At 41.2% G+C, this 13,019-nt stretch overlaps 1 protein-coding gene across 8 annotated transcripts in view; it reads left to right on the top strand.

The window, feature by feature from the left end:
- Positions 1–2,868, top strand: part of UTRN (utrophin) — a 451,811-nt gene extending 448,943 nt beyond the window's left edge. For all 8 annotated transcript variants that reach the window (XM_037034777.1, XM_037034776.1, XM_037034775.1 and 5 more), the window contains one exon: positions 857–2,868. In XM_037034777.1, the coding sequence (XP_036890672.1) occupies positions 857–865 (9 nt within the window). In that variant the 3' untranslated portion in view covers positions 866–2,868. The remainder of the gene's footprint in view (positions 1–856) is intronic.
- Positions 2,869–13,019: the final 10,151 nt, after the last annotated feature.

Here is a 13,019-nt window from a genome sequence, read left to right as displayed (position 1 = left end):
CTCCTTTCTGACTCATCCCGGAGGAGAATGAGTCCCTTGTCGTCTCTCCCAGACACTGAGCCAAGAACTGAGTTCCAGAGATGTGCAGGCCTTCGCCCCAAATTCCTCTGTCAGATAAGAGGCGGGTGGAGAAGGCATGTCTTTTCAGTGAGTCCCTGAGAGGCCTCTTGTGATTTAGGTGGTGTGGCCCCAGTTTGGTGTTATTTCCTTTTAGGGTGAGTAAAAAACCTTCCAGCTTCATAATGCTTTTAGAAGACCAGCTGTTTGACCTTTCCTTCAAAAGGCTGACACTACTCCCTTGAGTGTGGCCCGGATTTTCGGCCTCTCTTGCCTCTGTATATGGGCCCCGAGCCTTTAATGGGCACTGCTGCACACTTTTGGAAGGTGGTATCTGTCTTAGGTTCCTGTCGTCTGGACCCCCGTTTGGGATTCCGATGGGTTAGACTTGTCAAGGGTACCCCGTCTGCAAGAGACCTCCCACGGCCCCCAGGGAGAGATGGGGTACTTGCACCAGCCTAGTTCCCTCACCTTTGGTACCTCCAGCAAGAAAAAGACCAGTGCCCTCAACCTTAATTTGCTTTCCAGCCTGGGCAAGATAAAAGCCTCTCAGACTTCCTCTCTATTGGCTGCAGTGACAAAGAGCAGACTAGGTGACTTCAGGATGACAGGAAAGGACTTCATCTCAGGGAGCGAAAGTCACAAGGGAATCAAGGGTCCCCTGTGAACGTAGAAAGGTGGGGTTTTAGTTCTGAAAGAAGTACTTTCATTTCCTTGCAGAGCTGACGGGTCTCCGCCACCTGCAATGGCTTATGTAAATGTTGTTCTGACAGCCCGGTTCTGTTTTCCCTTCCCGCAGGCAATGTGAGGTGTTCATCAAGCCAGCAAACATTCCCTGACTTTCAGCATCGCCCTTTCCAGCAAATGCCAACCCCAAGCTCCATCTAATCAGAAGCTGCCCGGCTCCCTGAGACACGCTGTTGAGCGCCGGCCGTGTGTTCTACTGAAGGGTTGAAACACTGACTATCCAAAGAGAAAAGGATATTTTGTTTTTATAAGAATTGCCTATTATTGTTTTCTTCTTCCCTTTCTATGCAACTGTAAATTAATGAACAGAGTGGTATTTGGAAATGCTAATACCTTTGTCACTGATATGTATGCTGCGTACAGCATTGGGAGAGTGTGTGTCTGGGGGGGCTTTCTCATGCGATACTTTGTTTTTAATAACCGCGACAAACCTGGCATAAGAACTAGAAGACAGTTTTACATTCCTTTATATTACCCTTGTGCCAGAACTTCCTTTCTTTCTTAACTCTTTTACCATTATGTTTTGGTGATTTATCACTCATCATCCACATGACCAAACAGATTTCCTCTATTTGTTTTCATGATCTGGCCAGTGTATAAGTTCATAGACTTCAGTCAGTTGTAGCATACGTGTATGGGTTAGGCCACAGCTCTGCGTACACGGTTTACCTTTGTTTGACACCATGCACTTGCCTTGTTTCAGCAACCACTTGGATGCCCCAGTCCAAATCCTGTGGGCCTAACTGGCATCCCCACTGGGATTTTTTTTTCCTGCATTTTATTTCTCTGCTCTATAGAAGTAGCTCTTGATTTCTTTATTTATTTCATGTCCCAGTTTATATGACAGAGACCTAAAGCAGAATTATAATAATCTCACAGGTCATTTTACCAAAGGCTGCCCATTTAAGCAGATTTCCTCCTCGACACAGCCACAGTGCTCAGCACAGCCTGCCCCGCTTCCTGGGTCTGGGTTTCCATCATCAGTCATGAAGCAAACCTTCGCCCAGTCATAATGCCAGAACATGTTACGGTTTTCGGTTTCCTTTGGTGAGAACTTTATTGTTGTTTATGTATATTTAAGCCCCTTAGAGTTCTTGAAAGTCCCCGTTACTTTATTTCAGAAAGGAGACACAAATTCAGTGCGTGTCTCATTTCACCTTTGGGGTGAGTGAGCACATGTTTTATTATCCTTCATGTGATCAGTACGTTTGGGAAGAATGTTTATCCAAAGCCTGTGCCACTGCTTCTGCAGAAGAATGAAATTGCTGCTTAGATGGTGGTACCCTGCCTAACTTTGAGTGCATTCTACTAGGCATTTGGTCCAGCTTCTGGTTTAGCATTTAATTCATCCAGCTGAAACATGATATATAGTTAAATGTAGAAAAACAAAAAAAAAAGAAGTTAAAATAATGTATTTTGATGGAAGCACATGCGCTTTTAAAGCAGGATGTTTTAACTTTGGGTTCTCTTTCACTGGGATCTGGCCAGAAGGAGGCTTGAAGTGAGAAATCCCTATTCTTTTAGAATAGGCCGGGTGGGTTGGGGGGCAAGGGTGTCTATTTGCAGCATAGATATTTTGAGAAGAAGAAAATTGTTTTATACGAGAGGAAAGCCATGACCACCTTTCTACCTCAGACCCGTCTTCATCCATCGTGTTGGAAATAGCTTTTTGCCGCTCCAGTCTGCAAAATATAGAGCTTTTATCAGGCCACCTCAGGCAAGAAAAGCACCTATTTAAAGAAAAACAAATTCCCTGAACTCTCAACTACAAGTTGTAGATTTGGTGTTTTCCTTGTTCTTTGAAAAGTTCTGTGTTAGGATTTTTCCTGCCTGTAACTGTGCGCAATATGTGCCCTTTCTGCTGTTATGGAAAAGCCACATAAAACACTACATTGTAATCTCCTAAGTAATAATAAATAAAAAGAAATATATTGCAGTAACAACAAGGGAAAATAAGTATGTAGTTCTTTTGGAATATGTGGTCAAGAACTAATCCTAGGCTATCGTCTAATCTGGGTTCATGTTGTATTTTTCATCCTGAATAAAAGTAATTTTAACACAAAATGACTTTGATATTCTTCAGCTGTGTTCACTGATAGAGCCTGAGGCTTGAATGCACATTTGTGAAAATAAAATGTAAAAAGAGCCTGTTCCTGATAAGTCCACATGTTTTCTACAGTTTCCCCCACACACACCAGTTCATTCCGTCTCGCTCTCATTGTCTCTTTATTTCTCTGGGTTCTTCTCTTTTGTGTGTAATCCTCAATTTCCTTCACAGATGGAAGGCTTCATCAGCAGGAAAAAATAATGTTGGATGTTGAAAATGTGCCTGAACCTATTCAGATTTGGTTTTAATAGCTTCGGTGATTACCTTTTCAAATCTACTTTCAGTCTCATGCTCTCAAATAATGTGCTTTTCATATGTGCACTGGATTTTAACTGCTCTGGTGGTAAGTTTAATCTATTTCTAAAGCTGTCCTATAAGAAGCAGTGTCAAGAATCGTGTTACTTGATTCTAAATGTAGAAGCTATCCATGAAATAGAAAAATCCCAAAATATATCATTTGTTAAAATAAAGAAAATTGATACATGCGAATGGACATGCATTTTAAGGATCCTGTCTAACCCAAAGTAATATTCACGTCAAGCATTCCTAAGGAAATAATGGTTGCTTTCCAGCAAGCTGTTGAGTAGATATTTAAAAATGGAAATGAGAACAAATGGAAAAGTTTGGTTTTTATGCTAAGTCTACAGCTTCCAACTTCCATCATTGGAATTGTTTACACATTGAATGCAGCGTGCTCCTGGGTGTCTCCCCCCTCCCACTCAGCTCTTTCGGTAGACCCAGTTTTATAGGGGTCCTTCATGATGCATTCGTTGCAAATGTAGTAGAAGCACAGTAACAGTCCTGGCTGGTGTAGCTCAGTGGATAGAGCACAGGCCTGCGAACTAAGAGATTGCGGTTCGATTCCCAGTCAGGGCATATGCCTAGGTTGCAGGCCAGTTCCCAGCAGGGGACACACAAGAGGCAACCATACATTGATATTTCTGTCCCTCTCTCCTCCTCCCCCTCTAAAGATAAATAAATAAAATTTTTAAAAAACACAATGAAACACCACTCACACCTCACTCTGTCAGTAGGGTCCAAACTCTTCAGTGATGTACAGTATCAGCCTGTGTTTCTGTAAGGTCAGTTAAGTGACAAGAGTGAGCTTGGTGGTGGGGGCTGGGGGCCAGTTACAATGATGTTATGTCCACTGCTCATGGGAGTCCTTTTCTGTTGCCACAGTAAGCAGCGTAGCAGCCATAACACTTCAGTAATGAGCATGTATTTAGCTCATGGGCTGTGAGACTCAGCTGATCCGGGCAGGACCCTTCTGATCGCAGCTGGACTTGCTCGCTTGCCTGGGGTTGATTGACTGTTAAGTGAGGTGGGATGGCTAGCCTGGGGGAACTGTGGGAACACCGCTGGGTCCTTTCATCCATAGCAAGCTCACTGGGTATGTTCTCATGCAATTGCAGACGTGTGTGTGTGTGCGCGCGCGCAGAGGGGCTTTACTGAGAACTGGCACATGGTCACTTCTATGAATTTGATGGGTCAAAGCAAATTAAAAGGCTAAGTATGGGGAATAGATTTTCCCTGTGAGAGAGGCTGCAGAGATGCGGGGCATTGGGTATGGCTTCAGAGAGGGGTCGTTAGGTTTACCGTATAAACTGGAGGTAGGCGAAGGAGGGAACATTGGCCGGAATACTAAAGCATCCGTTTCCTTGGGCATCATGTTCATTGCCTCAGTGGAATGGGAAAGAAGTAGCCTGTTTTGTAAGACTGTCTTTTAAAACAAAAGTCAAAAAGACCAGCCCCTTCATCCCAGGCTAAAAATCCAATTGCAGACACACAGGTTGGGAAATTTAGCATGTGTCTGCCCACAGTCCTGTGAGAGGAAGGCCTCGAGACAGAAAAAAATCTAAGATGAGAAATGGGACAAAGGGGATATTAGTATACATGGCACAGATGAAATTTCCTCAAACCGAATTGTCAGTCTTCAGTCAGAAGGCCGCAATATGTGGGAGGGTCTTCACTTTGAGGAAATGAGCAGGCGCAGTGATGACCCGCTCCCTCCCAAGCATTTGTTTAGAAATACAAATTTATTTGCACTTTGTATAAACCTACCCACTTGCTACTCATCTTTCATTTTGAGGGCCTTCCAAGTGGTGACAGAGTTTTCATAGTTTAGAGTACTTGCAGTGTATGCTTGGGTTCAGATATTCTTTTTTTTTTTTGCAGACAGCTTACTTTTGGGGTACTGTTTTGAATTTTGAATGTGCAAATTCATGAAGCATTCCGTATTTTAAAAAAATACTGAAAAGGCAAAGCTAATTAACAATTTGCCCTCAGCCTCTCTCTGTCTTCAGTCTAGAAAGTACAAATGTTGAATTCATAATTAAATGAGAAGCATTCCCAGACTGCTGTGGTATGCGATCGCAATTAGTTCCTGACACTACTTTTTAAAGACCATTTTCCAGAAGCATTAAAGTATTGATTTTTACTCAAATCAATTATTTGTTTCTTATAAAATGACATGACAAAACTGTTGGAAAGAACCGAGTCAAGCTGGGGGAAATCTGACCTCAGCGAGCCTGTCAAAATCTAGAACAGGTTCAGCCATCACTCTCTGAATCTCGTGAGCCGTGTTTACCCGGTGGGGACCTGGACAACTGCACGTGCTGCTCAGGAGGAGAGGTGTAGAAGCTCGCCTCACACCACGCGATCCTCCTGTAGCCTGTTACCTCCCACCTGCACCAAGCAAGTGTATATCCTCAATGATGCCTAATAAGATGTCACTTAGCACTGAGCAAAATGCATACTGGACACCAGATCCCCAAAATGTCAATGAGGAATTAATAAAATTAGAAAGGTAAACAGGTTCTTAGGATTAACTGGAAGATGTAAACCATGAGCCCAAATCCTGCCTGGACCTGAAATTGAGTGGCCATAACTGTGTGGACAACAAAATATCCAAGGGCCTGTGATGTGCAAAGCACTGTTTGTCGCTGAAAACAGAGTAAGGGAACGAATCCCTGTGGGTGGGTGTCGGGGAGGGGAGTGCTAACCTGATGGAGGGGTCCGATGTTAAGCAACTGGTTACAGCAAAGGGCAATGAAGCTGGAAGGAAGTTTAGTTAGTGGGTCCCTATAGGAACGCACAGTACCCTTTAGATCCCCACAGGATGTGTGCCCAAATACAGGACTACAGTTCAAGGAAAAAATGTAGGGGATTAGCCTTCACCTACAGAACCACATCCCCAAAGCGTCACTGGTATTTCAGTGTGATTATTGGAGGTGTGAAGAGTCCTAGGAAGATATCACAGTGATCACTTAAAATGCAGTGGAGGTAGCACTGTTTCCCCAATAAAAGAATTCCCTGGTTAAATAGTTCTGAGAAACACTGCACGCCCCAGTGCTTTTAGAGATTGACAATGCGCAAGAATATATTAAAAGCTTTGAGAAATCCTGAAGTAAAACAGCCTCGTCGTAACTGTGTATCGCTCTGTTTTCCTAAAGCACTTAAACAGTACCTTGTGCTTCTTACCTATTAACATCCTGCCGTGTACACTTTGGATGCTGAATTAATGTCATAGGTTTCAATCTTGCAAATATATATAGGGGTGATCCCATGAGGTCTAGAAAAAATGACCAGTGAATAGTAAAACAGTTATCAGCCCGATAGACCAATAACTGTTTTATTTTTAATTCAGGATTTTAAAATGGAAAGTAATCTTGGGTACTAACCAATATATTCATATTGTTAGAGAGAGATGCTAAGGCGTTGGTCAGAATCCAGACACTTTGCCTTCAGCTTAACTCTGTCCTTGGTTCAGGAAACATGTATTTTTGTAAAGAAAAATAATCTCTATTTCTAAAATCCATGTCATCCTAAATGAGCTATGCACAACTAACACTACTAAATCGGGCATGAATTACGGAAGCAATAGGATCTATGCCCCAGCAGGTGTGGCTCATATGGTTGGAGCATCATCCCATAAACCAAAGGGTAGCAGGTTCTATCCCTGTTCGGAGCACATGCCTAGGTGGTGGGATCAGCCCCAGGAGACAACTGATTGATTCTCTCTCTCCCTCTCTCTCTCTCCTTCTCTCTCTAAAACCAATAGAAAAATATCCTAGGGTAAGGATTAAAAGGAAAAATGAAATTTGGGAATGGCTGGGGTATCCAGAATTGTTTCCTGAAATTCTACTTTTTAAAATTTCTTTATTTAATAATAATGGAAATTCTTGGTTTCTGTTAAAACTGATGAAAATAGCATGCCATCAGAATGTGACTGCCATGTAATAAATGCAGCTATAAATACCATTCATTTTATCACCTCCAATAAAACATTTTAAGGTCTGGCTTCTTTGTATGCCAGTAAAAACTCTGTCATTTTCCCCCAGATCTGTTTATAAAAGTTTTTATGAAGCAAAACAGTGCTCTAAAATCTACATCAGCGATTTTCAACCAGTGTGCCCTGAGACTTTTTTAAACATGCAGACCTTGACTATTGAATCAAGGGCACTGCCCTCTTTCCCCTTAGACTGCCCACCAAAACAGATGACACCAGCCAACACAACAATCGCTGTGTGGTGTGAGTGTCCTGTCTTGAGCTGTAAATATGTAGGTCACATAACAGAGTTGCAAAGGTTGAAAATCGGGGCCCTAGATTATTGTAAAATGTGCTGCTGTGGATAAGAGGGTACAGATATCTTTTTGAGATACTGTTTTTGTTTCCTTTGGATATATTCCCAGAGGTGGAATTGCTGGGTTGTATGGTGGTTTTATTTTCAATATTTTAAGGGAACTCCATACTAATTTCCATAATGTCTGCACCAATTTACATTCCCACCAACACTGTTCAAGGCTTCGCTTTTCTCCACGTTCCTGCCAGCGTTTGTCATTGGTTGGGGTCTTTTTTGATGATGGCCATTCTAACAGGTGAGATGAGATACCTCGTTGTGATTTTAATTTGCATTTTTTATACTAGTGATGTTGAGCATGTCTCCATGCAACTGTTGGCCTTTTGTATATCTTTTTTTGAGAAATGTCTCTTTAGGTTTTTTACCTATTTTTCTAAAATGGGCTACGTGCTTTTTGCTATTTAGTTGTATGAGGGTTTTTTAAAATACTAATTCCTTATCAGATCTATGGTTTGCAAATATATTGTGCATTTGCTGGTTGTCTTTTCACTTTGGGTTTTTTTGTTTTTTTGTGTGTGTGTGTTTTTTTTTTGCTGTGTAAAGGCTTTTTGTTTGATGTAGTCCCACTCGTTTATTTTTTATTTTGTTGCATGCGATTAAGGTATCATATCCAAAAAGTCATCACCTGGACCCATGCCAAGGAGATTTATTCCTATGTTTTCTTCTGATTTTGTTCTGCGTCTTCTTCAAAGTGTTAGCAAGGTATTGGAGGCCTGGTAATGGGGCTATTTCCCACACTAGTTTTTGCTTTCATGTTAAATCCCTTCTTTCTAGCCTAAGACTATTGACAAAAAGTGAGAAGGCAGGGGTCGTATCTGCCTCAGCATCTGCTCTTAAATTCTGGCTACAGTCTCCTCCTAGGAGACTTTCCTTGCAGTATCAGACGGACTTGTCCTTGCATTGCCGGCAAGACTGTATCAGAGTCCAATCTGTTTTTGTAAGAATGTCTTTGAAGACTGTACTCCACATTTCCAGCTTGTACTGACGACCCTTCAGTAACCCTTGAGATCTCTTGATTCCGTCGTCTTCTTCCAATTATCTGCATCTTAGTTTTCACTAGTGTTTTATTAACTGGTATAAATATGGAACTCCCGGATTACTGATTTCTAAAACTATCTTATATTCCTCTAAACATTTCTTTCTAGCTTATCTAGGGTTCGGAAACAATTCGACAATAGCTGTCAGCTGAGAACGAGACCCGGGCCTTAAGAGCAACTATGACGTTTTTCATGTTCTGAGGGCAGTTTAATGTGAAGAGTTGGTTGAGTTCCAGGGTTTTCTGGCCTGCCAGGCAGGGACGGGAGAGCACCAAAGATTAGAGGGAAATAAATGTATAGAGTATGGTAGGAAAAAATAATAGAATGCTGGTTATTAGGTTCATCTCGTGATTTGAGGTAATCAAAAAAGGAGAGAGTTTTACATTTTTCATATTTTCTTTTGCTTTGGTTGAGAATTTTCTTAAGCAATTTTGTTTTGTTTTGTTTTTTTAAGAAAATGCTTTTAATTTCTTTTAGACACTTCCTTGTACCAATCAAATTTGCAGACAATTGGATGTTTGAAATTTTGTTCCCATTTTGGTTCTAAGGTGACTCAAATGAGCAATTTTGATGATATCAAAAGTTTTTCCGAAGTAATTACTGTAATTCTAATTTATTCTTGGTGAATTATATAATTTAGAAGGCTAAGCTGGTGATTTGGAGTTGTGTAGAAACATGTGAGAACTAGACACCCAGCCCAGAGTGGGTGTAGATGCTATTGTGGATGGAGACAAACCCATGGGAACCCGGGGACAACTAGTCAGAGGGTTGGGTCATGTACCTCACGTCTCAAGTGCACCAGCCTAATGGGCAGGTCATCTCTGATTAAATACACAAGATGAAAAAGCCCGGGGAGGTCTTCCCCAGAACCGGACTCCCATGGACAAAACAAATTAAGACTGAGGAAAGTTCCCCTAGGACTTGGGAAGTGACCAGGGCAGTTGGATCAAAAGATAAGTTCTGATAAGAAACCTTTTAAACTTCTCAGTTCCCAAGGCGCCTTTGATGAAGGAACTCACTGGGGCCTCTGCTTGTCCTATTTTCAGCAAACAACAAAAAGGACAAGGACAGATAGAAACAAGGACTTGTACTGAGGTAGTTTGCACCCAGAATGATTTTTTTCCTTCAATTGTGAGCAGATCATGAAGAATTCCTAAAATGCATTCTTTTTTCCTGAAGTCAAACTCTAACATCTTTGAAGCTCACCCCTAGAATAACTGAGTAGATTGGGGCAGGGGACAAAAAAAAAGAATTTGCCTTTCTCACAAGTTCCCCTAACAGGTGGCCAAGGGCCTCAGAGTAGCGATGTTCTGGTCAAGGGTATCGGGCTACTGTGTGAAGGAGGGCTAGACTGGAGGCTGGCAGGAGCTCTAAGATTGTCAATGCCTGCTCCTACAACAACACAAAAATAACCTGTTGATAAAACAAAGCCAAGTTTATTGTTACCATGATAAGAGAGCACTGCTTGATAAAGTCTTGAATGGTGATATAAATGAGTTTTGGAGTTTGATGTAAGGTGGTTCTTTCAGGGCACATGTTTGAATGGGACTGGGTAAGTATTATGATATAATAATTTAGGATTTTTGAGCACAGCAAAGCAAGTATTTTAAGGCCAGGGTTTAAAAGAGCTTTGAGGAGTAAACAGATGTTTGATGCTCTCTGTTGAAGACTTGAACAGTTTGATGTTCATTTAAAAGGTATTTTGGGAAGTTCCTAGAATAAACAATGGAGTTATTTGCAATGTTTGTCTTCCTGGGCAAGAGAACTTTGGCAGAGTAAAATCACATTAACAAAAAGAGTCAAATGCCAAAGCTCTGTTACTGAAGATAGCCTAATAGTCAAATCACATCAACAGTAAACTCTGTGCATGTATTGATCTTGGAGTGATGTGTTTACACTTCATCTCAGTTAGAGTATTGCATGTACACAAAATGCAAATATCCAAAGTTGATGGCATATGCAATTGTCATATTATTGATTAAAATGAACTATAAATTTAGCAACATTGATATTAAAATCAACCAGTGAGCATGAAATTAACAGCATTTAAATAACACATCTTCACTATTCTTTCATCTTTCACATCATAAAAGTGTTTATCAAAAATTACATTGTGATTTTTATATTTTGAATCTAAGGAAGCTTTATGTCCAGGGTTAAGAAACAGAATAGGTTAATTTATTTGCCAAGGGTAAGGGGTAGGGAAGAGGGTGAGGAGGGTTGTCTTATTTCACCAACTCAGACTAAAAACACAACATGCAAATTTGATTGACATACTTTTGGATACAAAGAATTTCAGTGAAGGGAGGTGGGAACAGTGATCTAATATATTTAAGAGAAATCTTATTAACCTTTAATCAAATGAAAAAAATAGTTGTTAAGTTTATGGAGTAAGGAAGAACTGTTCTTGATAAAGTGGACTATTCAGTCCAGTATTTGATGACCCTTCTAAGCAATATAGTCCATAAAATATGCTTACTTTCAGATCATGGTTCTCAAAGTATTGTCTCTGGACCATTGGCATCAGCATCACCAAGCAGCTTGTTACAACTACAAGTCCTTGTTTCACATTACGGCACTACTGACTCCAAATCCTGGGGCTGCATTCAGCGATCTTGCTTCAACAGACCTCAGAGATGATTCCGGTACAGGGTCAAGTCTGAGAGTCCCTCCTACAGGGCAGAGTCAAACTGCACTGAAACACAGATCACCTCATTTCTTCTGCATGTTTTGCTCTCCGCAGATTACAGGCACTGAATGAACCAATGACAAAGTCAACTGAGGCAGGGGGAGTTTCTGTTATTATTAACAAATTATGGTTTACAGATGTTTATAAAGATCTCTGAGTACTGACAGAATTAGAAGACAACTGTTACAATTTTTTCAAAAAGTAAAATTATAGGTCTCATAACAAATATAAAAAGAACACGTCTCAAAATTTCTATAAAACTCACTATAGCAATGAAAGAACCAAAGATGTTAAAGCCATAATGTTGAATATTTCAGACTGAAGCAAAAGCAACAAGATTAAGACTTAGGATGTTCAATTAAGAAATATGTGGGCACGTGACCCTTCTGAATGAGAAAGGGTGGACAGGAAAGAGTGGGTGTCTGATGCACTGAAGACACAGATCAAGAAAGGACATGACAATTTATTAGACAATCATTAGAAACTTTAAGAGTACATTTTTAGTAGCAGGTACATAGAGATCACAGGGGACTAATTGAACAAGGGGGTCATGAGGAATTCTCTGTACTAATGCACTTAAGAAGTGTCATTGTAGAAGGAAGGGGAAATGTCATATATACCATAGAATAGCAATGGCGAACCAGGCTTCCTTTAAGATGGGGCGTTCATTGCAGAGGGTGTGGTCTGCAACAAAGACAAACGGGTTACTATGTCTGATGCTATTTTATTTTATACGTGCTTGAAATCCCTCCTGCTGGTTTCTGTGCAAGTGTGTGGTTGTTTGGAGGCCTCACTGAGAGGTTTAAACCCTGTCCTGGGAACACCCTAGAGGCCAAGAAGGGGGCCTCTGCCCCTCGCCAGCCAGCGGTGTTTCTGAGGCCCGCTCTCCCCTGGGACCCCTGTCCCTCCACCTCAGTGTAGGGCAAAGGCTACCTGGCTTCCTGCTTGTCGCTGTAAAAAGTAAGCCTGATAATGAATCCAAAGACATTTTAAGCTATAAAACATTTTAGGCTGTAAAGTGTTTAAAGCTATAAAGCTCACATGTCTAGCTTTATATGAGAAATTATCTGTGCTATGAAAAGAGGTAGCTGTCTGAATAAGGCCCCTTGTTGAAGTTGTCCCACGTAGGAGACATCAGATTCCAAGTTGTAGTGACTGGATTGTGCCTCCCAAGAATGCATTGTGTTGAAGCTCTAACTCTCAGACTGATTGTATTTGGAGATAAGGCCTATAAGAAGCTAATAAAGAATAAATATGGTCATGAGGGTGGAGTCTTAATTGGATAAGACCGGTGCCCTTATCAGAAGAGGAAGATACCCCAGGGCTCTCTGTTTTCCTCTCTGCACACACAGAGAAGAGGTCATGTGAAGATAGAGAGAGGCTGGTCTTCTACAAGACTGGAAGAGAGGGCTCACAGAAACGGGCCCTGACAGCACCTCCATCCTAGACTTCTAGCCTCCAGAACTGTGAGCAAGTTCATTTCCATTGTGGAAACCAGCCTGCCTGTGGTATTTCATTATTTTAGCCTAAATGGATGAATACAGAGGAACCCGTTGGCAATTTGTGGTTTAGATGCAAAGAGAACACCTTTAAAGGTGTAACTCACAACCTTTGGATGTTTCTGACACCTTGGAATGATAACACATTCTCAATTTGAAGATAATTTGCATTTTATGTAACATAATACGTGCTAGATGGCATTTTGGGGAGGTAGTCACAGAATCAGGGCTGCCAGCCCT

The sequence above is a fragment of the Sturnira hondurensis genome, unplaced genomic scaffold, assembly GCF_014824575.4.
Source record: "Sturnira hondurensis isolate 20B ecotype Veracruz unplaced genomic scaffold, ASM1482457v3 Scaffold0022201, whole genome shotgun sequence".
NCBI lineage: Eukaryota > Metazoa > Chordata > Mammalia > Chiroptera > Phyllostomidae > Sturnira > Sturnira hondurensis.
Note: the sequence above shows the minus strand (reverse complement) of the source record. Positions and strands in the feature narration are given on the sequence as shown.